Source organism: Schistocerca serialis, chromosome 3 (assembly GCF_023864345.2).
Source record: "Schistocerca serialis cubense isolate TAMUIC-IGC-003099 chromosome 3, iqSchSeri2.2, whole genome shotgun sequence".
Classification (NCBI taxonomy): domain Eukaryota; kingdom Metazoa; phylum Arthropoda; class Insecta; order Orthoptera; family Acrididae; genus Schistocerca; species Schistocerca serialis.
The window spans coordinates 311,976,622-312,003,809 of NC_064640.1; the positions used below are offsets into that span (position 1 = coordinate 311,976,622).

Consider the following 27,188-nt stretch of genomic DNA (forward strand, 5'->3'; position numbering starts at 1 on the left):
CGTCGACTAAGGTGTGGAGGTCCAAGGGATGTCGACTGGCCGCTGTGTCATCTATCCTCTGTCTTGTGGCGCCATGTGGATGTGGTATCGAGAAACATGTGGTCAGCACACCGCTCTGCTGGCCATTTTACCGACTTTCCAGACCACGGAGTCGCTATTTTTCTTTCAAGCAGCTCGTCAATTGGCGTCACGAGGCTGAGTGAACCCCATACCAGTCCTCCCACCAAGGAAAAAATAATCCTTGGCAAACCCGGATCCTCGGCATGGCAACCATCTACGCTGACCAATCAGCTACAGAGGCCGACTAAAGACTGCCACACCTTATGTGAAATTTTCTTGTTAGTGATGCGAGCGAGGGCTTTTGCTGAATTTCCCGAATACTGGGCTGAACTGCATCTAGCTCGATTTCTGCCTTTGTCAGCAATACTAAATTGATGAGTTGCGTTTTCCCAAGTTACCAGTTTGGCTTCAGAAAAGCTACCAGTACTCAGATCCCTTGCAGGATCTGTTGGTCATGAATATTCGTCAGAGGTTTCTCCATTGCGTCAGGGTAGTGTTTGCTAGTTGGTTTTGTGGTGTCAGGGAGTCCATTCAAAAATGTTATTGGATGAATGATCTTAAAATCTATTTAAAAAAATATATTCAGTATGTTACGATAGCAATGATATTAAAGAGATAATATATTTATAAATTAAATCCAACTGTAACATACAAGGTGTTACAAAAAGGTACGGCCAAACTTTCAGGAAACATTCCTCACATACAAAGATAGAAAATATGTTATGTGGACATGTGTCCGGAAACGCTTACTTTCCATGTTAGAGCTCATTTTATTACTTCTCTTCAAATCACATTAATCATGAAATGGAAATACACAGCAACAGAACGTACCAGCGTGACTTCAAACACTTTGTTACAGGAAATGTTCAAAATGTCCTCCGTTAGCGAGGATACATGCACCCACCCTCCGCCGCATGGAATCCCTGATGCGCTGACGCAGCCCTGGAGAATGGCGTATTGTATCACAGCCGTCCACAATACGAGCACGAAGGGTCTCTACATTTGGTACCGGGGTTGCGTAGACAAGAGCTTTCAAATGCCCCCATAAATGAAAGTCAAAAGGGTTGAGGTCAGGAGAGCGTGGAGACCATAGAATTGGTCCGCCTCTACCAATCCATCGGTCACCGAATCTGTTGTTGAGAAGCGTACGAACACTTCGACTGAAATGTGCAGGAGCTCCATCGTGCATGAACCACATGTTGTGTCGTACTTGTAAAGGCACATGTTCTAGCAGCACAGGTAGAGTATCCCGTATGAAATCATGATAACGTGCTCCATTGAGCGTAGGTGGAAGAACATGGGGCCCAATCAAGACATCACCAACAATGCCTGCCCAAACGTTCACAGAAAATCTGTGTTGATGACGTGATTGCACAATTGCGTGCGGATTCTCGTCAGCCCACACATGTTGATTGTGAAAATTTACAATTTGATCATCAGAATCGAGGAAGTACAGTACATACTGACGAAACTAAAACGAGCTCTAACATGGAAATTAAGCGTTTCCGGACGCATGTCCACATAACATCTTTTCTTTATTTGTGTGTGAGGAATGTTTCCTGAAAGTTTGGCCGTACCTTTTTGTAACACCCTGTATAGTAAAGCTGTGAGGATGGGTCGTGAATCGTACTTCGGTAGCTCTGGTTCGACTCCCCATCCGGAACAGAGTTTTAATCTACCAGAAAGTTCCAATAATACACTTCTTTAAAACTGTTTTATCAGATACATGCGGCTAGTGACCACTGGTCACGGTAAGATCAAGTAATAGGAAAGATCGAGCATCTCTGATTCACGATAAAATCCATGCCCTAAAGGCTTAGGTAATAATCAGGAAATAACACAGAATTTTAAATACTCACTCGTCCAAGCATCTCCTAAAGTAAATGACATATATCTGGCCAAGCCGTTCCACACTTTCCCTCAGCAAACAAATCGCATTCAGTCAAAATATAGCGCATTATTACAGTAACTCCACATCTGTCTCAGGCGGAGTAGGATGCCACGTTATAAAGGGCAATGGCTTGTATGAAGGCGAGCTAGAACGACCTCGTCTCGTCTTAGTGTCTCGATGGAGATAATCGAGTGGTGGGTTTCATCGTTTGAAGTTTATTCTCAATGACAATCAGGCAGCCTCTTTCCCATACACCCTTCAGTGCCCATCTCAGCAGTGTCATCACTGGCTGCAACGGGATGTCACATAATGTTATTCTGTTAGTTACGGTCCTGTTCCACACATCATTTTTACGATTCTTTTATCGAAATGATGTGAAACGAGTACCCGCCAGGTTAGCCGAGGGCGCAGTTCGGCGCTAGCGGCCGTGCGAAGCGGAGGTCCGATACTTCCGCCTGTGCGGCGTGTGCGAGTGTTTGTTTACTTGTGGACTTAGTCTGCGCGCGGGCTAGTAACAACCATCATGGCGAACAAGTACAGGAAAACTACATTACGATTCAATTTCTGCAAAGACTACGAACGACCAAAGGCTTTAGCAGTGGAACGATTCAGTCGAGAGGAAGTCAAGATACCGCCAAACGATACTGTCGGAATTCACCTGTCCGTCATTAGTCCCACGGTGTTTGTTAAGATGGTAAAAGACGCGGTGTGTGAGGCAATTCTACAGGCGACAAAAGCAGGACTCCGATTTTGTCATAGTGACGGGAATGTCGGCTCGGTAACTGTAGAACATGCTGGTCTGGGTGTACGGACAATACGTGTTTTTGAGCTGCCATTTGAGCTCCCGGCTGAAGAAGTTATCGAGGCTTTTAAGCCACACGGCACGGTACATGGTCACACGGCAGAAAAATGGACACAATTCGCCACGTACCCCGTTCTTAACGGTGTGCGACAGATCACTATTGATCTTCAGAAGCATGTACCGTCCTATCTGACAATTGGTGGTTGTCGGGCGGTGGTGATTTACGATGGTCAACCACGTACATGTTCTGGCTGTGGCCAGGTGGGACACCTCAGGTCGAACTGTATGTAACGGCGGATTGCGCAACTGCCTTCAGATGTGCGGGAGCCATCGCCGGCGATGACAGTACTACCGATCACCTATGCCAAAGCCCTCACTGCGTCCGCTGATGACCGAAAGGACACAGCCCCGGTAGAAGATCAAGATGGCACTCTCCGAAACCTTGTCGCAGACGTCGGGATGACAGAGGATGCTGCTCCATCGAGCATACAATCTACGGCGACAACATCAGATGAGACCGATCTCCCACCAAGCACACCGATAGTACACGAAGCAGTTCCAATGTCTGGAACACACTCTGTGACGACAACATCAGTTCCGACCGAACTCCCGCCAAGTACAACGATAGGACTCGAAACACTTCCAGTCCCTAAGGATGCTTTTCTGTCGGGCAGCCGTGATTCCCTACAATCTGAGGACACGGAAGAAAGATCACGCAAACAACGTTCCCCGAAAAGGAGGAAACGGCGGCGTCGCACGACATCTCCTCGGGATGGCTCCCCTTGCCCCGACGACGATGTGCATGTGGACCAAGACGACACAACAGCCTCTACGAAACAGGATGAGGCAATGGGAACTGTTCGATCAGACCCACAGCGGTCTGTCACATTGACGGATCCGGGACGTGGTGATGCTGAAGAGGAATGACAGCCAGTTGGCTCTCCAGGCGCAGATGCTGTGGCTATGGACACGAATATATCACTGCCTGAAAAGATGTGGTATGATGATATTGAGGAGGTGCCGGACGTCATACAGAGGCAGCCGGCACTCACGAAGACGGCCTAATAATTGCTGAAGGTGAAGGGAGAGGGGCGAGAGAACGTCTTCTAACTCAGCCCCGAGCGCCGATGCAGGGAGATGTTGTTGCGCCTCGACAGAGTGGGATTCAACGCGATGCGAACCGTATTGCGACATTAAATATAAATGACGTGCGTTCACCGGCCAAAATAAACCTACTGAAGGAAACGATATGGGCATCTGGTGTGGATATTGCTTTGCTGCAGGAAGTCCACATAGCTTAACTTCCATACATCGCAGGCTACCAATCCTATTCGTCACATGGAGATCACAATGGGAGTGGGGTGGCAGTTTACGTGCGAGATGGCTTCCCAGTGGAAAACGTGTGTTATCTTCCGTCGGCCAGGGGAATGGCTTTCACGACGTTTGGGACACGCATCATCAATCTATATGCACCGTCGGGAAATAATCGGAGGCGGGAAAGTGCGCAATTCTATGCAGAAGACATTGCCCCACTATTCCATGGACGTTATGAATGTGTAATAATTGGTGAAGATTTCAACTGTGTTCTCAGCCATAAAGACCAAAGCCAGGAGTTGCGAATCGTTGTCAACGACCTTGTACTTAGTGACACGTGGGAATAACGACATGGAGATGCACCGGGATACACCTATGTGACAAGTCATTCGGCGAGCAGATTAGATCGCATTTATATCTCACGGGCTCATGCAAATGATGTCCAGGACGCGGAACGCTGGCCATTGGCATTTTCCGATCACAGCGCTTACATCTGTACGGTGCTTCTTCCCCGTAGAGAAGTGTGGAACAGTAAGACCCCATGGAAACTAAACATTCAACATCTACATGATCCTGAATGCCGTCAACGGATCCTTGAGACATGGACGATGTGCGAGCGAAGGGTTGGAAGGTATAAGACGATGCTTGATTGGTGGCTGACTTGTGCTAAACCGGCGCTTCGCCGTACGTTCATCTCATATAGCAGGGAGATGGCAGAATGGCGCCGCCGTACGACCGACTTTTATTTTGCAGCACTGCGCGACCTGGACGATGGTCCGCCGGGACAGGACATCTGGGTCGAACGCAAAAGGATAAAAGCTAAATTAGTGGCTTTAGCTCGGAAACATCTTCAGGGAACCATGGTGCGCGCAAGATGTCACGATACGATAAGGCACGAGATTCCTTCCATGCACCACGTCGTGAGTGAACGAAAGCACCGACGACGCGTTTTGGTACGGGAATTAATTACCTGCGAAGACCGAAGAGTGACACGTCAAGCGGACATTGTCTCTGCATTCGTCGACCATTACTAACACATCTATCGGGAAGAAGCAGCCCCTGTCGATGACCTCGAACGTATAGCCACCTACGTCTCCCGTACGCTGACGGTGGAAGGCGCGGGAACCTTACTGGAAGCCATTAGCTGTGAGGAAGTAATTGATGCGATCGCAAAGGGTGCGTTGAATCGGTCCCCAGGCATTGATGGACTTCCTGCTGAATTTTATCGAGAATTTCGCAACGAAATGGCACCGCGATGGACGGAAATGTACAACGAGATGTTAAATTCCGATGCGCCTATTCCACCGGCTTTTATGGAAGGCCTCTTGGTGCCAGTACATAAACCGAAACCAGGAATTACGGTCACACATTATCGCCCCATCACTCTGCTTAATGCCGACTATCTTTGCACGGTTGCTAGCGCCCCGATGTCGTATGTTAATTCGTAGCGTTCTCTCTACAGAACAGACGACACCGGGTGGATCGGTGAATGTGCAAACAGCTACTGGCGAATGCCGTGATGTGATAGCGCTGGCGGAGGAGTGCCGGCTTAAAGCGGCGATGGTGGCTGATTATTTTGACAGTGCTTTTGATAAGGTGCGCCACAATTATCTGTACGCTGTACTGCAACAAATGGGATTTCCAGACCGTTTTACTGGTCTCATTAGAAGGATATATGGGGGCGCACAATCCTTGGTACAGGTTAATGGGCGTATAGCAGGGCCCATTCAAATTCGACGATCCATTCGCCAGGGCTGCCCTCTTTCGATGCTGCTGTTCGCGATAGCGTTGGAACCATTAATTGGGAGGCTAACCAATTCTCTTTCTGGGATGGAACTACGGGGCTACACCTTCAAATGTCGTGCCTATGCGGACGACCTCCTGCTGCTCGTTCGTTCTGAGGAAGAGGTGAAGACGGTCCTTGAACTGTTGTTGGACCACAGTGTGACGGCGGGTAGTGCAGTGAACATGAACAATTCGGCGGCAATGCCGGTTCGAAGGGGCCTTACGCCGGAAGAAATCAGTCCGTTTCCTTATGTGCAACGATTCCGCTATATCGGCATAGACTTTACCTCATCTGTAAAACATACTGCAGCAGTTAACTACCGACGTATTTTACAGACAACACGTACCATGGTCCGACAACATCTCCTACGGCGCCTTGATCCTTTGCAGCGAGTCGAGTATCTGAACACTTATGTGGTTTCTCGAATGGTGCATATTTCGCAGATCCTGCCACTACCACTCACGCTCGGACGTCGACTTCAATCAGCACTAGGCTATTTTGTGATGATTGGCTCGCCCCTCAAGGTGCGATACGAAACGCTCACGCTCCCTACGGACAAGGGGGGACTCGGGCTTACGAATGTTCACTGCCGAGCGACGGCGCTCCTTCTAGTCACGATGTACAAGCAATGGCGTAGCGGGCGTGATTCCCTTACATCCCGCCTACTGGATCTCCTGGTTCCAGCGTCCCTCACACCTCCTGTGGCGGTGGACAACATTACGCCACATTTTGCGCATGTATCAACATTTACCGTGGAACTTAGTTATATCAGAGACGAGCTTCCGCGCACGAGACCGCCATGCGCGAAGGATTTTTATGTTTGGCTGCTACGACGGATAAGTCGTAATATCATTGAACTCAAACACCCCAGGTTGCATTGGCCGAAGATTTGGAGACATGTGCACCATAAATTCCTTCCTACCTTCGTTCGGGCACTGTGGTTCTCTGTCGCCTGTGGCAAGTTCAACACCAACCAACGGCACCATGCCATTGGACTGATGGACACTCCACTATGCCCGAAATATCGCCAAGTGGATGACGACCATCACCGCTTAACTTGTATCGCGATGGAGGACGTCTGGCTCCTAGGAAGGCAGATGGTGGCTTGCTACCTCCGTGTGACCCCGAAACATATTACACCTGCTTCCTTCTTACATCCGGAGAGTGACTACTTTCCGGCGACTAAATCACAGTCGATCATCTGGGTCAAAGGTTGGACAATCGCGTACCTCTATGGGGATGCTGCCAAGACGCGACTTGACTTTTGGTATTTCTTGCAGCAAGCCCACAATGATGTTCGTAGATGGTCACACTATCGGAAAACCTTTGCCAACTATCTTCAGGCAGTCTTCCTCGACCCCCCACGCAGTTGGTATGTGCCGGGTGCAGTCGGTGTGCACATTTGACATCTGATAATGAACCTCACGTTTCTCTCACCACTCAATATGTAATGCACATACTATACGATGAAATGATCTACATGTTCCTTTTAACAGAGTGATCTTTATTGAAAATAAATAAATAAAAAAAAACAACATCCCTGTTCCTTTAAATTTGTGATTGTTTTAAAACGATTTTTTTTTTTTTTTTTTTTTTTTTTTTTTTTTTTTTTTTTTTTGCAGAGGATGCATTTCATTTAGTGTTCGTGAACTGCCTAATTTTGTATCCAAATAAAATACCAATAAATAAATGTTAGAAAAAGGGCGCTAATGCGCTGCTTCCTGAACTCGGGTAGGGTGCCGGCCCCGGATCGAATCTGTCCAGCGGGTTAACGACGAGGGCCGGCGTGCCAGCCAGCTTCGATTTCAAATTTTATTTAACTTGTAAGTTGGTTTTGATAATACCTCTGCTTAATTTGATTTCACTTACTGGTTATTGGTGGGTACTAAAGTAATAATGTAACATAAAGACGACTAAATACAGTACTGATAATATTTTCTCTGTTGCAACTTTTTTAAATTTCAATAGGATGTTTGCTCCTAGGTATATGACCATATTGTACCATAGAAAATGTTTGTACATTCGGAAAAACCTTAATTTTCCGGAGAAGATTTTGTAATTTCAGAAAAAGTGTGTAGCATGTAAAAAGTGAATGCCATCATTTAAAAATGGAAGAAAAAACTGTATTAAACTTCTACTACAGAGTTGTCTAGAGGCGAAAGTCTGAAATGTGTTCCACGCTAAAACATTCTCCTCTACGAAGAAATGGCGGTTGTGACTGATTTAGGCTCGTTTTTTATAAACAGGTGCCTGAACAAGCTTGGCGGTCCCTCTGAACGCTCATAGCATATGGTCTTTATTTTTTTTACCTCTGTGTGACGTAAATGTTTCTATGTCGACTACCCGCAGGTCTTTAAGCCTGAGCACGGTAAGCAGCTGTATCTTCTATCGTACCTTGCCAGGTTCATAATCGTCCACCATGTTGCCAACCATGATGACGCCCTCGTTCAAGCTGAACTGCAGACCCTCGATGAACATGTTTCCTTCTTTCCTGGCTGCCGCCTCTGAGAAAACTTTCACCGTTTCGTCTAGAGATTTGACGGGTTTATAATCGAGTTTCACATACCTGCAACAGAAACCTCCCATCAACACATGATCTTTGATACACAGAAAATAACATTCATCTTGAAGCTCTTTACCTAAAAAGTTCACTGTCTACGTCTGTATTTGCTTGAACAGAAAATATATTTGAGGATCCCGCCTTCGGTTCACTAATTCCTACACATGCTTCTGTGATATTACAAAATCCTCAGTGGAGTTCTCTTTATTTTACTGCAGAGAATAAGCAATAATGGGCAAGAGAATACTTGCAGATAGAGTTACCGTAATCAGTTTGAGTGACAGTGTTTACAAATCATATACCTTTGCAGCACATTTGGATTCTCCTGTTACCTTCTGCCTTCATTGTTACCAGTTATGTTTTAATAACACATTAAGTCATCTGAAACTAATAATATTTCTAACTATGACATAATTCCAGTAAAACGAGAAAATTAGCCCTAAAAGTAGATTTACTGGCGTGCGAGCATTTTTTGTATCTGTTACGATTATTTACCTACTACTTTTGACAAATTTCAGTTACTGTATAGATATCTGGACCTTGAAAATGGTTCAGTGTTTCTTTTCATTTAGATGATTTACAACATATGCCAGTACTCTGCATCACACCCAGTACAGAAAGGTTCAAACATTAATTTAAATATTACCATCACTGAAATAACAGATTCCTTTTTAAGTTGAACGAATTCAGGGTCTAGTCATGCATTCAACAGCTCAAAACGTAACAGACTGAAGTATAAATGTTACTAGTAAATGGTGCTTGAAATAAGAAGGTATTTTACAATCATCTTAAACTGCTTAGTGATAATCTAAACTCAGCTTCGATGTACACTCTAACTAGAGAGATAGGGTCCCAATACTTCAATCTAGGCTGCTGGCACATCTCCGAGGGATGCAGAGATAAAGGACGGAGTACTTGGGGTGTCGCTGAGCCAGTTTTAATAATCTCTAAACCGTGTGACAAATAAGGCAGGCGCTTCAGGAAATGTTCACTAGGGCTTTCTACGTACCAAGCGTCCCCAGAGCATACTCATATTTTTTGTAATTTGAAAATACTTGAATGTCGTATAGCTTCACCGCAAGTCACCAAATCTCATTCTACTTTATTGCCCTTCAGCGCGGTTCGCACGGAGAGTTTTAACGTCATTACGTTGAGAGCAGCTTGAAATAACAACACTGCATCGTCATAACACAGAACTGGTCTCACTCACTACTGAGATAAGTGGCTTTACGTTATTCCACAACAGGCATGACAAAAACACGTCATGATCCGCTTTGTTTCAACTGGTGTATCACAAGTATGTTGTTCACTTTCTCAAAGTCGAGAAAGTCAGCTAGAACCCTACGGACCAGTCGCTCTTGAGTTCTAGTGGAGTTCTGTATACCAACAGCAAAATAGTGGTATAAATGACGGCTATGCTCCAGTGTTAGCCCGCGCACGCGATACGACTTATTATTTAAATTTGTTTACTGACATTTCAGTTCATTTATTCATATTTTCGTATGCTAATTTGTCGTCTTGAAACTCAGCAGCGTCGGCCGGTGTGGCCGAGCGGTTCTAGGCGCCTCAGTCTGGAACCGCGCGACCGCTGCGGTCGCAGGTTCGAATCCTGCCTCGGGCATGGATGTGTGTGATGTTCTTAGGTTAGTTAGGTTTAAGTAGTTCTAAGTTCTAGGGGACTGATAACCTCAGATGTTAAGTCCCGTAGTGCTCAGAACCATTTGAACCAACACAGCAGCACCACTGGAGAAGAAACGCTGTACCATGGAATGGACCTGATCAAATAAAATTGTCACAAAATCCTTGGGAGTAATTCGACCTTGCAGAGTAATCACGGGAAACATGGAATACCACGATACGGATGCCCAAATCATCATCGAACGTCCGCAATGTTTCGCTCTTGAGAGACAAGCTGGGCTGGAAGTTGTAAGCCGTCTAAAACAAAACTCATTCGACCAAATTACATTTTTCCATTGCTCCAGATTCCAGCTTTTATGGCTTCGGCACCACGTTTTCCTGTCACGGACATTTGTCCAACGAATGAGTGATCTGAGAATTCCACCTCGCTCTGCGATTCCCTGTTACATTCAGTTCTGCAGCGACTTTTGCAACTGTCGCCCCCTTATTTTTAGCCAAAATGCTCTTCAATTAAAGTCCGTCACGATCACTCAACGCACACTTTCGTCTGCGTTGTGACGGATGAGGTTTTACCGCTTTGCATGCGGTACGAATCTTCGATACGGGTTTTCTTGAAACACAAATCGCTTCTGCTAACTTGGTTACAGAATCACCCAGCATACGAACACCAACAATTTTTCCATGCTCCATCACAATGCACTCACAGCTACACAGAACAATGTTTGATCACGACTGACACTTGCAACTTTTTGAGGACATTGCACAGAGCCGTTTGTGGTCAAATACAACAGTGCAAAGTGCAGGTTTGGCTAGCATTTGCATTTAAGTCGAAGCACGCATTTCTCGTGGTGTTCTTATATTTTTGTCCACGAGGTGTTTTTATATTTTTTCCACCCCGACCTGACGCAAATTTCTTGATGATGTCTGTTGCTAAACTTTCCATTCTACATACTTTTTGCCTTCTAGGCACTAAATCCTGCTGCTCCTTGTGTTAAAGGCACGTGCGTAAGTAACGCATCATTATCAACAACGTATGATGTAGTGCGAAGAGCGATAAAATCCGCCCTGGACATATTAGAACGATTTCGTATCGTTTTCCAAGAGAGCGCCACCGTCGACGTCTCTGCAGGCAGTCGTTTGTTAGAAAACGTTATCAGTTTACATACATGTGCACATACACACCTCATACCGCTTGAAACACTTATTTCAAACCATTGATACCTTACTGCGAACTACTCAGTTTAGACTCATCTATAGTTTGTTTCTTTCTTATCTTAAGAAATTAAATATTAATGTAACTACTTCTACAGTTGCTAGTGCTGTGTAGGTGTATCTTAAACCCTGTAATAGTGTGGCAGGAGACGTAACCACCGAAATAAAAGCATTAGCATTATTCCTATGATGCTCCCCTGGGCTTGAACGTAAAACGCATGGCGGTGCTCTATTTTTAAAACTCGAAGTGAATAGTCTTACAGTCTTCTCACAAAAAACTTGGCAGCCCAACTGTATAACATGAAGGCATTCATTTTTATGCCTCTAATATAGAAATTACAAAAACTCTATTTTTTGAGGTCTGGTAATGTACATACAGTCATCAAGCAACAATACTAAATCATCAGCTGTGAGTAACAGAGGAAAAGAATGGTTCAAATGGCTCTGAGCACTATAGGACTCAACTGCTGAGGTCATTAGTCCCCTAGAACTTAGAACTAGTTAAACCTAACTAACCTAAGAACATCACAAACATCCATGCCCGAGGTAACAGAAGAACAGTAATGTATGTTCCTCCGTGGTGCAGCTGTTCTTAATGCTTTTTTGCTGCCCACTGTACGTAATTTTTGTGTACTACTGATGTTTTCTAATTTATTACTTGCATTATTAGATTATTAGGAACATTCAAATCAAAATGTTCAAATGTGTGTGAATTACTATGGGACCAAACTGCTGAGGTCATCGATCCCTAGACGTACACACTATTTAAACTAACTTACGCTAAAGACACCACACACAGCCATGCCCGAGGGAGGACTCGAACCTCCGGCGGGAGGGGCCGCCCGATTCGTGACACGGCGCCTCTAATCGCGCCGCCACTCCGCGCGGCTAGGAACATTCTAACATTAAAATATTCAGTCTTGAAATCTCAGAAGTTAAAAATGAAAGTAAATGGTCAACGAAGTAACTTAATTTACACTATGCTCTTTTAATTATATCTTCGATGACCAAGCAGTCTTTCTTGTATTAATCTGATATGTGTAAGATTTTGCAGTTCATTTTTTTTCTAGTAAATGCCATAGACTTACTTTTTGGACGGGATGATTCTGAATTCGACTGCAGTAAGGAAACCCAGAGTCCCATAAGACCAAGGGACTGCGTAAAACAGGTCTGCGTTGTTCTCCTGCAGCAAAAAGTAGCTTTTGACGTCACTGTTTTCTTAGAAGAATGTTTGCGATTCCAACAAAACACATATTCTACAACAACTTAGAAAGATTTCACTAATATTTTAACAAAACAAAATTTAATAACAAATTTACATATCGGTTACATAAAATATCTGTGACACAAGCTTTAGAAACGGTAGGAGAATGGAAGAACCATCTATATAAGATCAAGTATACGGATGTAAAAACAGTTCATTGGTAAGCTAAGTTTTTAAATTTAACTGTACTTGGAAAAGCAGTTTGAGTTTTAAAAAATATGTTCATAATGTAATAAATAAATTAGAATTGCAAATTTTATTCAACGTAGCGCCCCACAACTTTGATGTAAGCTTAAGAAGGTCACAGTTGTCTTCGTCATCAGCCCAGTCAGTTATCTCTGAAACTATTCCAGCTTTTCCAAATCCTTGGAATTCCTAGCGGTATGATCCCAGGAGAAAATTCATTAAAGGGACGATGCCGCCAGTTACAAAAGATGTGTTTCCTACTGGTGTATCTCTTAAGTATTATCGGTCTCCACCACTCCTGAGAGGATTTGTTAAATATTCAGTATGGACCAGCGCTTACCTTATCACAGACAACAACACTGCCGTCAGCCAAGACAAGCTCATAGGACACGCAGATGTGCTGGATGAGGCCGTGCTTGTGCGAAGAGCTCTCCACCCCAGTACCCATCACAAGGCCTCCTACAAAGCAACCACTTTTATTACTTGGACCGAAGTACTTTACAGAAAAAATTAGCATGTGTTTTTACGACAAGCTTCTCCCTTCCTACTTTCTAAACAACACCCAAAAATTATGTTAATGTAGTCTACGAATTGAAATGTTAGTAAGTTCCTCCTATCTATGTAAACTGTAACTTTTGTTCTACTTGTTTTTCATATTTCTCAAGTTCGTTGAATGTTTGTTTTTGTGTGCTGATTCCCGCTAAAACAACAGTTAATAAATTATATATATATGGTGTCCGTTCTTTCTGACATGTCCGAAAGAACAGATATCAGTTTGATTCTGAAGCTACTATGAATTATAGACATTAGTTGCCAGTGGACATTGATTCACATGAACGGTGAAAGCTGAAAATATGTGCCAGACGGGGATTCGAACCCGGGCCTCCTGCTTACTAGGTGACATGCTGACTAGAGCACTGTATAGTACAAGCCGAACAATCCCCCATTTTGAATCCCACGTTCAAGGCGCTCAAGGCGCTCGTTTAAACTCTACCGAACACTTACACTTTTGAATATGCTCTTGATGTCATCAAATGTACATTGCTTGAGCAGATAATATTACAGCATAGTAAATGTATCGACTTACATTTGACTTGAAGAGGCAAGCAAATTAAAGTAGTTGATTAGACGAGTATTTCGAGATGTGATACATTCACTTACGTTCCATGTAAATCATACGTTGCTGTTCTACATATTTACCAAATACAGTTAAAATGCGTCACAAATATCGTATTTTCTGGTTTATGTATGGTACATCCACTTACGTTTACGGTAAGTGGGAGTTACATTCGTAAACAATTACGGAATAATGTTAAAATGGAACACAACAGGCATAAAAATTTCATATCAGCACAAGCGGGAATTGCGTGAGTACTCAAAGTATATTAATGACCCCAATTTTATTGACTATTTCGAAAGTTATAAAAGAAATCTGTTAGAAGTTATTTAAAAAGCAAAAAACTGCAAATATTTTGTAATTACCAACAAGCTGCGGTAAAGTATCATTAATTTACTGTTTCTATAAAATTAACAGCTCCTTAGGATGACTTGTGGTTTTAAAAATGGTTCAAATGGCTCTGAGCACTATGGGACTTAACTTCTAAGGTCATCAGTCCCCTAGAACTTAGAACTACTTAAACCTAACTAACCTAAGGACATCACACACATCCATCCCCGAGGCAGGATTCGAACCTGCGACCGTAGCGGTCGCGCGGTTCCAGACTGTAGCGCCTAGAACCGCTCGGCCACTCTGGCCGGCACTTGCTGTTTTACTCAGTTATTGTAAGTGAAATAAAGAAAAGTAGCTTACTTTAAACGTACAATATCACGTCGTGTTATGTGCACATAATCTGCAGCAAGTTTAAAATTAACACACATCGTACATATATAATTTCATTACCACCTCTCTGTGAGCAGTTCTATCTTTAAAACAAAGAAAAAAAGCCTTTTTACTTACATTCCACAAATAGTTGCTCGATTCTGGTGTTCAATCTTTGCGCCTTGTGTTTACAAGCCACCTTTTACACCAACCTATATCTGAAGGCAACCGATGAAACTTAAGGCGACCATGTCTGCTATTATTTGAACAGTTTGGAGCTGCACACCCAACCATTTGACGCTGTGGAACAATAGAATTAAGCAAAATTCTCTGATTTACTTTCCTACCCCCCACGAAACGTATACTACTGGGATTCAAAATGGCGGATTGTTCAAGCTAGGTATATCCAGTGCTTTAATGCTGACCACTACGTCACACGGACAAAGTGGTCGTTTCAAGTGCGCGGACAACCCCAACACTCCCCCGTCAGACCGAAATTCTCAGCTTACCCACACATTACTGATGAGGCCGTTGTCCATTATCCTCATTACTTACGACATTCTGCCGATTCTCGTAAGAGTTCGAGCGTGGTATGTACCTGCGCTGAATGGATTATTGGCCGTCCACGTCTTAATTATATATATGTGGTGTCTGTCCTGTAGTTACTGTAAATCAAAACACAAAGAAATTAATGACATCTGAAAATTCAGACATGTCCGGAAGAACAGATATACACTCCTGGAAATGGAAAAAAGAACACATTGACACCGGTGTGTCAGACCCACCATACTTGCTCCGTACACTGCGAGAGGGCTGTACAAGCAATGATCACACGCACGGCATAGCGGACACACCAGGAACCGCGGTGTTGGCCGTCGAATGGCGCTAGCTGCGCAGCATTTGTGCACCGCCGCCGTCAGTGTCAGCCAGTTTGCCGTGGCATACGGAGCTCCATCGCAGTCTTTAACACTGGTAGCATGCCGCGACAGCGTGGACGTGAACCGTATGTGCAGTTGACGGACTCTGAGCGAGGGCGTATAGTGGGCATGCGGGAGGCCGGGTGGACGTACCGCCGAATTGCTCAACACGTGGGGCGTGAGGTCTCCACAGTACATAGATGTTGTCGCCAGTGGTCGGCGGAAGGTGCACGTGCCCGTCGACCTGGGACCGGACCGCAGCGACGCACGGATGCACGCCAAGACCGTAGGATCCTACGCAGTGCCGTAGGCGACCGCACCTCCACTTCCCAGCAAATTAGGGACACTGTTGCTCCTGGGGTATCGGCGAGGACCATTCGCAACCGTCTCCATGAAGCTGGGCTACGGTCCCGCACACCGTTAGGCCGTCTTCCGCTCACGCCCCAACATCGTGCAGCCCGCCTCCAGCGGTGTCGCGACAGGCGTGAATGGAGGGACGAATGGAGACATGTCGTCTTCAGCGATGAGAGTCGCTTCTGCCTTGGTGCCAATGATGGTCGTATGCGTGTTTGGCGCCGTGCACGTTAGCGCCACAATCAGGACTGCATACGACCGAGGCACACAGGGCCAACACCCGGCATCATGGTGTGGGGAGCGATCTCCTACACTGGCCGTACACCACTGGTGATCGTCGAGGGGACACTGAATAGTGCACGGTACATCCAAACCGTCATCGAACCCATCGTTCTACCATTCCTAGACCGGCAAGGGAACTTGCTGTTCCAACAGGACAATGCACGTCCGCATGTATCCCGTGCCACCCAACGTGCTCTAGAAGGTGTAAGTCAACTACCCTGGCCAGCAAGATCTCCGGATCTGTCCCCCATTGAGCATGTTTGGGACTGGATGAAGCGGCGTCTCACGCGGTCTGCACGTCCAGCACGAACGCTGGTCCAACTGAGGCGCCAGGGGGAAATGGCATGGCAAGCCGTTCCACAGGACTACATCCAGCATCTCTACGATCGTGTCCATGGGAGAGTAGCAGCCTGCATTGCTGCGAAAGGTGGATATACACTGTACTAGTGCCGACATTGTGCATGCTCTGTTGCCTGTGTCTATGTGCCTGTGGTTCTGTCAGTGTGATCATGTGATGTATGTGACCCCAGGAATGTGTCAATAAAGTTTCCCCTTCCTGGGACAATGAATTCACGGTGTTCTTATTTCAATTTCCAGGAGTGTATAATGAAGGCGAGGGCGGCCAATGGTCCCTACAGATCAGATGTACACTAAGTCGAACTCTTATGGTAATAGGCGGAATGTATCAAGTAATGAGGGTAGTGGACAGCAGTGTGTGGATAAGCTGAGAATTTGCGACTGACGAGAGGAGCGCTATGGCAGTACGTGTAGTTGCGATGACCACTGTTTCTGAATGTTAGCACATCTGCCTAGTCAGCAGGAAACCCGGGCTTGAATCCTAGTCTGGCACAAATTTTCAATTTTCCCCAGTGTTACAAATCAGTGCCCACTGGCAGCTAATGTCTTATCCTGTCTTAATGTGTTATCCTGCGATATAAAGATATTGATACGGAACATTTTCGAGGAATAATGGGTAGAGCATTCCAACCAATCAGTAATTAGAAACTTCCCCTGCTTCGAAAATTTCAGGTTATCAGGAAGCTATTAAATACTACCCTGGCACGAATGCATGCAACCATTTTTCAACTCCTTACAGCGTACGAAGTCAGCTCTGCATTGGTTACTTATTTGAATCGAGGTTATCACAGGATGCGGTACTGTGATGTTGTCCGTATGTCTGTGTACGATTACTCCTTAATATGGGCCCCTTTAGCAGATAGAAAATGGACGAAAACGTTTGAAGAATAATGAGTTTAAGAGCAGAGGGAAAATGTGGCATGGCAAGCGCCATGGGAAAACACCTCCGCGTTGGTCTGGAAGGGTAGTAAGAGCAGTAGCGGATTGCTTGCTATCTGCGACAGATCACCCAAGGGTAAGTTACGTTAATTGTGGGTATCATACAGCTCGATACACAGTCCCCTGCTGCGGGGCCACCTCTGCTCCGCTTTGTCAGTGACTGGGCGCAACAGCAGGCCCATGTTGGCTGCAGCTTCATCCTCCAGCGCGATTTTCCTCAGCTGCGGGCCGTGGCAACTCCCCGCTCGTCAGCAGGTCAGGCGGCAAGGCTCTAGTGGCGCAGCTTCGTTGGTGTTAAGGCAGCTCAAGAGAGGAGCGCTTTGGTCGTATTCTCACGCTGATTTGTCGGTATCTTCTTTTCTGCTTCGTCCACGATGTGGGCCACTACAACGCTCTTGAGTGCCCTGCGGTCGACCATGTCCGCTGCCTGCAGCTCGATAAAGGCATCTGACTCAATAGGCTCGATGCCTAATTCGAAATTCGGCAGTCCGACATCTTGTGGTACCGCTCTGCCCACCCTACGCCTTTGCACTTGATGTGCAAAGGAGGGACAGGCGTACGATAGCCTTCTTACCGCTTCTGTGGTCGATCAGCGAGTTCAGCGAGCTGTACCACCGATGGACCCTTTGCTGTGACGGCAATCGTTTATTTTGCTCGTTAGCCTTCGCCCATGCTGTGGCGTGAAACACGGAAAAATAGCTTCGCGTCGTTAAGAACGGCGCGCGAGAATGTTTTCTGCTCTTGCCACAGCACAAATACGCCGTCACAACTCTCCGTCAGTCTCGCCAGCGTAGCGCCCAACAGCAGCGATGCACTCGCCTTGCTGCTTAAATAAGGCTGAACTACGAAACTCACTTCTGGAGTACTGTTTACACGTCGTGTTTCGCTGCCCCTGTTAATGCACATAGTTAAACATTATATCGCACTAGACTACTATGAAGCGGCTCTATCAAATGGGCTTATAAAATTTCGCTTTAAAATACTCTGCTTGTAAGTAGAAACAAACGGACATTTTCAGTCGACACTAGGCGAAACATGGAGGACGCAATGAGCAACTGTGGTGTCACAAGGCTTAGGCCTGTCCCACCCCTCATTAAATCGACCAAGACTTATACGAACCGAGCGAGGTGGCGCAGTGGTTAGCACACTGGACTCGCATTCGGGAGGACGACGGTTCAATCCCGTCTCCAGCCATCCTGATTTAGGTTTCCGTGATTTCCCTAAATCGCTTCAGGCAAATGCCGGGATGGTTCCTTTGAAAGGGCACGGCCGATTTCCTTCCCCATCCTTCCCTAACCCGAGCTTGTGCTCCGTCTCTAATGAGCTCGTTGTCGACGGGACGTTAAAAAAAAACACTAACTAACTAACTTATACGAATTAGTGTAAGAACAGTTATTATTATTATGTTCTTTAAGTTTGTTTTTGGGTTTTCAGAAATACTGTGGGAAGAAAGTTTATTTATGTTGCAGATAACGTGGAAGACGTTGCCCAACGATCACCACGAAAGTTCGACGTAGCGGCAAGTGGGCAAGGAATAAAACGAATGCTGCAAAAACTACCGCGAGCCATGGAAGAGCCTGGGCCGCGAGGGTGTCGAGCTTCCTATTTCGTTGTTGGACAACGTCAAAGGAAGAGATATTCTGCTTTCTCTTTGTAAACAGATCGATCGAGTCTTGAAAGGTTCATGTAAAGCGTATAGGCGGGTGACACATTAGGTGGGACCCGATGCCTGTAATACTTCCACAGTTATTAAAAAGTTGTTAAACGACAAAACCAATAGTTCATCATTTATATAGATAAAAAGTAGTAAAGATATAGGAAAGGAAGAGTTGCGGCGTCAGAACGGAAAAGGATACACCGCTCAGCAACGAAGAAGGACGTAAACAGCGGGAGTTACGTGGTGCAAACAAATCAACTGATAAAATAGTAAGTCTGTAATTAAGCATAAAGGCACGTAACACTGCACAACACTTGTTGAGACTACCTCTATTTACACATCGCAGTAACTAAATTGCTAGTATTTGCTGGAATACCATAAAAATACGCCTGATGATTTTTAGGAGAAGTACCCAGTATATAACTATAGGGTATTTCCTCTACATTAAATTCGAATGACGGGTTAACAATAAATATTATTACATCCATCACAGATTCAAGTGAACTGGTACAGTTCCTATTAATTGCCTGGCTTTCCTGCAGTGAATAACATGTTTGTTCCATTTATTTTCAACGACCATCCAATGTACGTCATAAAGTTTACACTAACTTATTGCTAAATGGGACGAATCGTAGGTGTTATGCATGGCTTTGGAGTAGTCATCTTTATTGTTTAAAAAGCTTTTCTTAAGAATTTATATATTTTTGTGTACGTCTAAACGTTACTACCAAATTTCTTAATATGGCAAAGAATCTGGTTCTTCGTTAAAAGAGATATTGTCATCACTAGAGTCTGAGCATCTTGCTTTTATGTAGTTAAGCTCCGGTTTCAGTGTCTTCCACAACCTGTGTGTTTTTAAGTGTTCAGATGTTGATAATTTCAACTGAATACTTACTTGATGAATTAGTACTTTATAAGATATACACAAATGAATGTCACTGCCAAAGTTACAGATGGATGAGAGTGATACTGCGTTTTTTTTCGTGTGTTGCATTTTAACGTCCTATAGACAGTGAGGGTACCGTCCAAGTAGGTATGAAACCGACCGTGGGATAGTGCACGGGTAGCTGCTAGGTAACTCCCACGCTGTCTGAAATTCATTTATGTGATGTCGAAGAAACCACAGAGACAAGAAATCTTGGGAACTGAACAGGGTGTTTATTGTATCTGCCACGTAGTACAATCTCTGTTAAGCCCGGCGCCTTGCCTCCGATTTTCCGAGAGATAGTTATTCAGTTTGTGTTCATGTAAACTCACATCTGCCATATGGTTTGTGAACTTCTACTTCTTTGCTCGAAGCCGAATACTACTCTTCGTTGCCCATGACGTCACAAATAGCGTTTTATTTCACGAGGACGTGATATTACTGTAAGGAACACTTGCACACCTATCACAGAAACACATGTTTTTCCTCTGACCCACCTAATAATTACATAGCTCTGCCAGCTTTACATAATGTGACAATATACTAAACCACGCAATCACTCCGTCTCCAATGACTTCGTCGTCGACGGGAAGCTAAACACTAAATCTCCTTCCTCTTTCCATCCGTTACCAATCTAAATATTACTGATACGAATAATCAATAAAATTTTGCAATCCCCCTTCCCCCTCCCCTCCCACCCAATACGACTCCTCACAATTCCACTGCCCTCCATTGGGAACAAAAAAATCTCTGCCATTCATTATAAATAGAGAACAGTAAATTTAAAACGAAATACTATTTTTCTATACAGGCCAAGGCCATTCAAGGGCTGTAGAGCCGAGTAGTAGTAGTAGTAATACTACTGCACTGCAGAATATATTGTAGGACATACAATTTAAAAAGAAATGCTGTTATTCGTAATCCTAAACCGCAGAATACATTTTTTAAAAATCTTTACTCGTTCAATACTGGCTGACCAAGTCATTTGAGCAGTTATTTATTACTGGGAGTGTCCACTGGAGAGAGCACATAGCGTTAATCAACATCTTCATTATGAAAACCACTGATCTACAACTACATCCATACTCCGCAAGCCACCTGACGGTGTGTGGCGGTTCCTAATAAAACAATTCTCTCAAGTCCACTGGAGATTTCACAGACTTTTAAACGTGTCTCTACTAGCATTCCAGACCACAATCCGCGTTTCACCTTCACTTTATAATTCACCACCGAATCCCAAACCTCGATGTCGAAAAGTGTAAAACTGCGGCCTTTTCTCCCGCCGTCATACCTTGGCAAAAGATCTTGCTGAAAACCCAAGGAAATTCTGGTCTTACGTAAAATCGTTAAGCGGGTCGAAGGCCTCCATCCAGTCACTCACTGATCAGTCTGGCCTGACAACGGAAGAAAGCTAAACGAAAGCTGAAATTTTAAATTTAGCATTTGAGAAATCTTCCACGCAGGAGGATCGTACAAACATACCGCCGTTTGAGTCTCGTACAGATTCCCGTATGGAGAACACAGTGATAGACATCCCTGGGGTTGTGAAGCAGCTGAATGGGTTACTTAGCTCGCATTTATCGCGAATCTCTTGCCCAACGTAAAGTCCCGAGCGACTGGAATAAAGCGCAAGTGACGCCTGTGTATAAGAAGGGTAGAAGGATGGATCCTCAAAATTACAGACCAATATCCTGAACATCGGTTTGTTGCAGGATTCTCGAACACATTCTCAGTTCGAATATAATGAATTTCCTTGAGACAGAGAAGTTGCCGTCCATGCATCAGCACGGCTTTAGAAAGCATCGCTCCTGCGAAACGAAACTCGCCCTTTTTTCACACGATATCTTGCGAAGCATGGATGAAGGGTATCAGACGGATGCCATATTCCTTGACTTCCGGAAAGCGTTTGGCTCGGTGCCCCACTGCAGACTCCTAACTAAGGTACGAGCATGTGGGATTTGTTCCCAAATATGTGAGTGGCTCGAAGACTTCTTAAGTAATAGAACCCAGTACGTTGTCCTCGATGGTGAGTGTTCATCGGAGGTGAGGGTATCATCTGGAGTGCCTCAGGGAAGTGTGGTAGGTCCGCTTTTGTTTTCTATCTACATAAATGATCTTTTGGATAGGGTGGGTAGCAATGTGCGGCTGTTTGCTGATGATGTTGTGGTGTACGGGAAGGTGTCATCGTTGAGTGACTGTAGGAGGATACAAGATGGCTTGGACAGGATTTGTGACTGGTGTAAAGAATGGCAGCTAACTCTAAATATAGATAAATGTAAATTAATGCAGATGAATAGGAAAAAGAATCCCGTAATGTTTCGATACTCCATTAGTAGTGTAGCGCTTGACACAGTCACGTCGATTAAATATTTGGGCGTAACATTGCAGAGCGATATGAAGTGGGACAAGCATATAATGGCAGTTTTGGGGAAGGCGGATAGTCGTCTTCGGTTCATTGGTAGAATTTTCGGAAGATGTGGTTCATCTGTAAAGGAGACAGCTTATAAAACACTAATACGACCTATTCTTGAGTACTGCTCGAGCGTTTGGGATCCCTATCAGGTCGGATTGAGGGAGGACATGGAAGCAATTCAGGGGCGGGCTGCTAGATTTGTTACTGGTAGGTTTGATCATCACGCGAGTGTTACGGAAATGTTTCAGGAACTCGGGTGGGAGTCTCTAGAGGAAAGGAGGCGTTCTTTTCGTGAATCGCTACTGAGGAAATTGAGAGAACCAGCATTTGAGGCTGACTGCAGTACAGTTTTACTGCCGCCAACTTATATTTCGCGGAAAGACCACAAAGATAAGATAAGAGAGATTAGGGCTCGTACAGAGGCATATAGGCAGTCATTTTTCCACAAGGTACCCTCCGCCACGCACCGTATGGTGGATTGCGGAGTATGTATGTAGATGTAGATGTACTGTCCAATTTGCACCACGTTCACACAATAGGAACAAATGTCATTCAGTAAATTATGATTTATTTTTTCGGAATCTTGTTTCACGTCCTTTACTTTTTCCCCAAAGTGCCACATATGTTCAGGCGAATTCAGCATACACGAGGCTCTGTTCGTTCCCATAGCCCACGATACGGAATCAGTGTAAAGCTTAAGTAGAGGCGATAAAATATGAGTTGAGGACGGGCTTACCAACTGTGAGGTCGTCGAGTTCCGGGACAACGGGGATGGTCCAGCCGGAGGAGAGCAGCAGTGCCGTCAGCTGCCCCATGCTCACCATTGGCTCCACCAGTACCGTCTGCACAACACCACACTCTCTTCACTATTCCCACGTCCAACACGAGCTCATTCAGCTTATCCGTCAGCGTATAACATATTCAAAGCCATTACATTTTGCATTCCCAAATATATCTCATTTTCATTCAGAAATGTATTACAAACAACACATATGTAAATTATCTGTTGCCCTTCACTTTTAATTACGGCCCATCTACAAAATTAGTTCGAGTGTGTGAAGTACCAGAAGTTGGTAAACACACATTTCTTAAGTCGTAGACGATTTTTGTCATCTACATATACATCTTCATCACTTCTCTGCAACACGCACTTAGTGCTTGCCATATGGTTCATCAAACTACATTCAAAATCAGTACAGTTGTGCAGTGTTTGTATTTTACAGTGTCTGTATAGTTCGATGCAATGTTCATTCGAACATGTAATTCTGTGTTTAATGCCAAGCAAGGCAGTCTGACGAGTAAACTAAAGTCTCTCCCTATGCGAACATCATACGATTTGTGTGCAAGCACTATGGGAAATAACCACTAGGACATATGGAGGTTAGAGTCGGTCCGGACAGTCAAAGCAGTTATGGCGATTACTCGCGTAAAGCGAGATATGCAGTTTCTTGTACCGGTCAGGAACAGATTTTCGTATTTTACTAGTAAGACATATAGCTGTGATACAATCGCAGTCCCAATTTGCGGCCGGCCGCTGTGGCCGAGCGAACCTAGGCGCTTCAGTCCGGAACCGCCCTGCTGCTACGGCCGCAGGCTCGAATCCTGCCCCGGGCACTGATGTGTGTGATGTCCTTAGGTTAGTTAGGTTTAAGTAGCTCTACGTCTAGGGGACTGATGACCTCAGATGTTAAGTCCCATAGTGCTTGGAGCCATTTTTGAACCCAATTTGCGAATACATTCTCAACACCTTCATATTACTTCTCTAGCGTTCCACTCTCGAACAGCACGCGGGAAAAACGAACACTTAAATCTTCACGTGTAAACTCTGATTTATTTTATTTTATTACGACGATTTTTTTCTCGCATAAAGATAAGTGTTAACAAAACATTTCCGCATTCGAAGGTAAAAGCTGATGACCGAACTTTCATGAAAAAATCGCGCGGCTTTGAAAAACGTCTTTTACTCTCATGTTCGTCAATCGTACTGTGTTCACCGTGCGTCGCTCGCAGTTATTCGCTGCGTTGTTTATCCGCCTTCAGCCGCAACCTCACGGCGTGCAGCGGATGGAAGTTGACTCGTGAAGAGTTGCGCTGCTAACCTTAATTGAAATGCCGTCGTCGGTATTATCCAGGATCTACCATGCTATCTCGCACTACAGTACCTCCACAACGTCAGGTCTGCCATTCCGATTCAGCTGCTGCCGATCATCATTAACATCAGCTGCACACAGCGCATATCCTCACATGGTGTATTGCTTGAAGCCTTTTTGGACCCAATTTGGCTTCCAGGCTTTAATGTTTTCCCTGAAGTTTTTGTAATCCCCCCCATTACACAAGACTACTTTTTTCTCACTTCCGACTACCTTAGCTGTATTCTTAGATCAAAAAGCTCATCGTTAATAACGTTGACCATTTCCTGACACGTTTTGTCCGCCCTGGGCCTGTTCGTTACACCTTGCTTCCCCTCCATGCTGTTTTTCAATTAGCAGTCTGAGAACAGCGGCTATAGAAGTCACCACCCCACAAAGTAAGTCACCAGCCGCATCAGCAGAGCCGTGCGCCACAATTCGCAATGTTGCGACAGTCCACTCTGACGAAACCGCTGACGCCACTGCCACGGGAGACGGCCCAGCAGTCGCTGCCACCACACAGCGCAGCATCACGTTGCTGTCACGAGCTACAGCCTGCTTCCACTGTCACCAATGGTTGCCGAGTAGGAGCTTTCAGTTTTAACTTTACTTGTTCATAGTTTCCCCTACATCCGGGGGATCGTATTTGAGTAGCTGTCTCTGCAATTTTTAGGTCTACAACTTTGCTTCCTCCGTTTTGCAGTAGACGACATTAGTGGAAAGTAGTGGCGCAAGTCGTAGGTCGTAAGTGTCATACAGTAAGCTTAGGCATTTGAAAACATACCGCTATCAAAATATTAGTCGATTTTCGATTGCATCTTAAAGTTATTCTCGGCTGAATATGTCAACTTACGAGCCCAATTCTAGTCATCTGCGGAAGGTTTTAATTTTCTGCTTTTATATGAAGAAATCTGCGACTGAGGCTGATAAAAAGTTGGGTAAACTTATGATGAGACGCCTGTTAGTGACAGAACTTTGCAGAAAATGGTTTCCATGCTTCAAGAACGATGATTTTGACGTTGAAGACCGGCATGGTTGTGAAAAAGAGAAAGCTTTCGATGCTACTGCAACCGACGGGAACAATCGCAGGAGATCGTTATCGAAAGCAATTGATGTGTCTGAGCCGATCACTGAAAGACAAACGGCCACAATACAGCGATAGCCATGAAAAGGTAATTTTGCAGCATGACAGTGCTCGGCCCCATGTCGCAAGACCCGCCAAAACATACCTGGAAACGTTGAAATGGGAAGTCCTACCCCACCCTCCGTATTCTCCAGACATTTTTTACTTCGACTACCAACTTTTTAATTCAATGGCACACGACGTGGGTGCCCAGCGCCTCCTGTCATATGAACAGTTGCCAAATTGGATCGATGCATGGATCTTCTCGAAAGACACCCAGTCCTTCCTCCGCGGGACTCGTATGCTGCCCGAAAGATGGGAGAAAGTAGTGGCCAGCGATGGCCAATACTTCGAAACGTAAATGTTTTGTAAGATGCTCACAATAAAGCCTCAAACTTTGAGAGGAAACGGCGGACGCAAAGTTGTAGCCCCAGTAAATACTCGCGACCTAACTCTTACCACTGAAAATTTATCGTCACTTTCAGCCACTTTAGTTACGAATGTTTGCGGAATCACTGTAACAATAAGACTGCCACGATCTCGATCGTTCTCCTCTCAGCTTAAAATAGAAATAAGGCTCTCCTGACGTTTCCCAGTTGGTGCTTTACAAATGACAATGCAAATACCACCATCAACCGTCTTGCAGGTATTATGTGGCAGCCAAGCGTTGGGAGAATGAACAGTCACGTAATCTTAACGTGGCTAGCCAGTAAGTACTGACAGACTATTAGACTGTGACGGAGAAAGAAACATTTATCGATATTTGATAACCGATAGATCTGTCGGCTTCACTAATGGTTGCATATTATGTGATGTGTTCGTAAGAGTACAGCACAGTATAGAGCAGTAACACATATTATGATCGTGGAGGATTCACTTTATAATTGCAACCAAAAACGTAATGCTACCGTCTGGCTTGCGGTTCAAACCTGCGTCTCGCCAACTAATTAAATATACATGTAGTGGAAAAAAATATAGAAACACCAAAAAAGACATTACCAACGCCTAACACAGTGTAGGAAACCCGTTGGCACTCAAAACAGCTTTCTGTCGTCTTGGAATGGATAAATACAGATGCTGTATGATTTACAAGCTAATCTTATAATATTATTGCGGCAATTTCAGATGACGATGATGGAGGCTGACAGCGACCTTGAACCCTTCTCTCCAAAGTAAATCACAAAGACTCAATAATATTGAGATATGGTCACTGTGGTGGGCAGGAAAAATGTGACTATTGATCCTCGTGCTCACAAAACCTGTCCTGGACGATGCGAGTTGCGTGATCAGGGGTCAGGTCGCCTTGTAACGCATCGTTACCATTGCGGAATAAGCGTTGCACCATGAGATACACGTGATAATACAGTCTTTGGCAGTAATATGACCTTGTAAAGAACCATGGAGCCCATGGAATACCACGATATGGATGCCCAAATTATCACCGAACCCCCGCCATGTTTCATTCTTGAGACGTAAACTCGGGCATAATTTGGAAACAGAGTGAAACAAGGCTCATCCCAGCAAATTACGTTCTTCGATTGCTCCATAGCTCACGTTTTC

General features: G+C 44.8%; 1 protein-coding gene across 1 annotated transcript in view; it reads right to left on the minus strand.

Moving 5' to 3' along the window:
• The window catches only part of LOC126471597 (delta(24)-sterol reductase-like), a 54,614-nt gene that overhangs the window by 15,053 nt on the left and 12,373 nt on the right, over window positions 1–27,188 (minus strand). Inside the window, exons 3-6 of the mRNA XM_050099833.1 lie at window positions 23,113–23,218; window positions 13,054–13,172; window positions 12,352–12,446; window positions 8,248–8,419 (exon numbers count right to left, since the gene is read on the minus strand). Of these exons, the coding sequence (XP_049955790.1) occupies window positions 8,248–8,419; window positions 12,352–12,446; window positions 13,054–13,172; window positions 23,113–23,218 (492 nt within the window). The remainder of the gene's footprint in view (window positions 1–8,247; window positions 8,420–12,351; window positions 12,447–13,053; window positions 13,173–23,112; window positions 23,219–27,188) is intronic.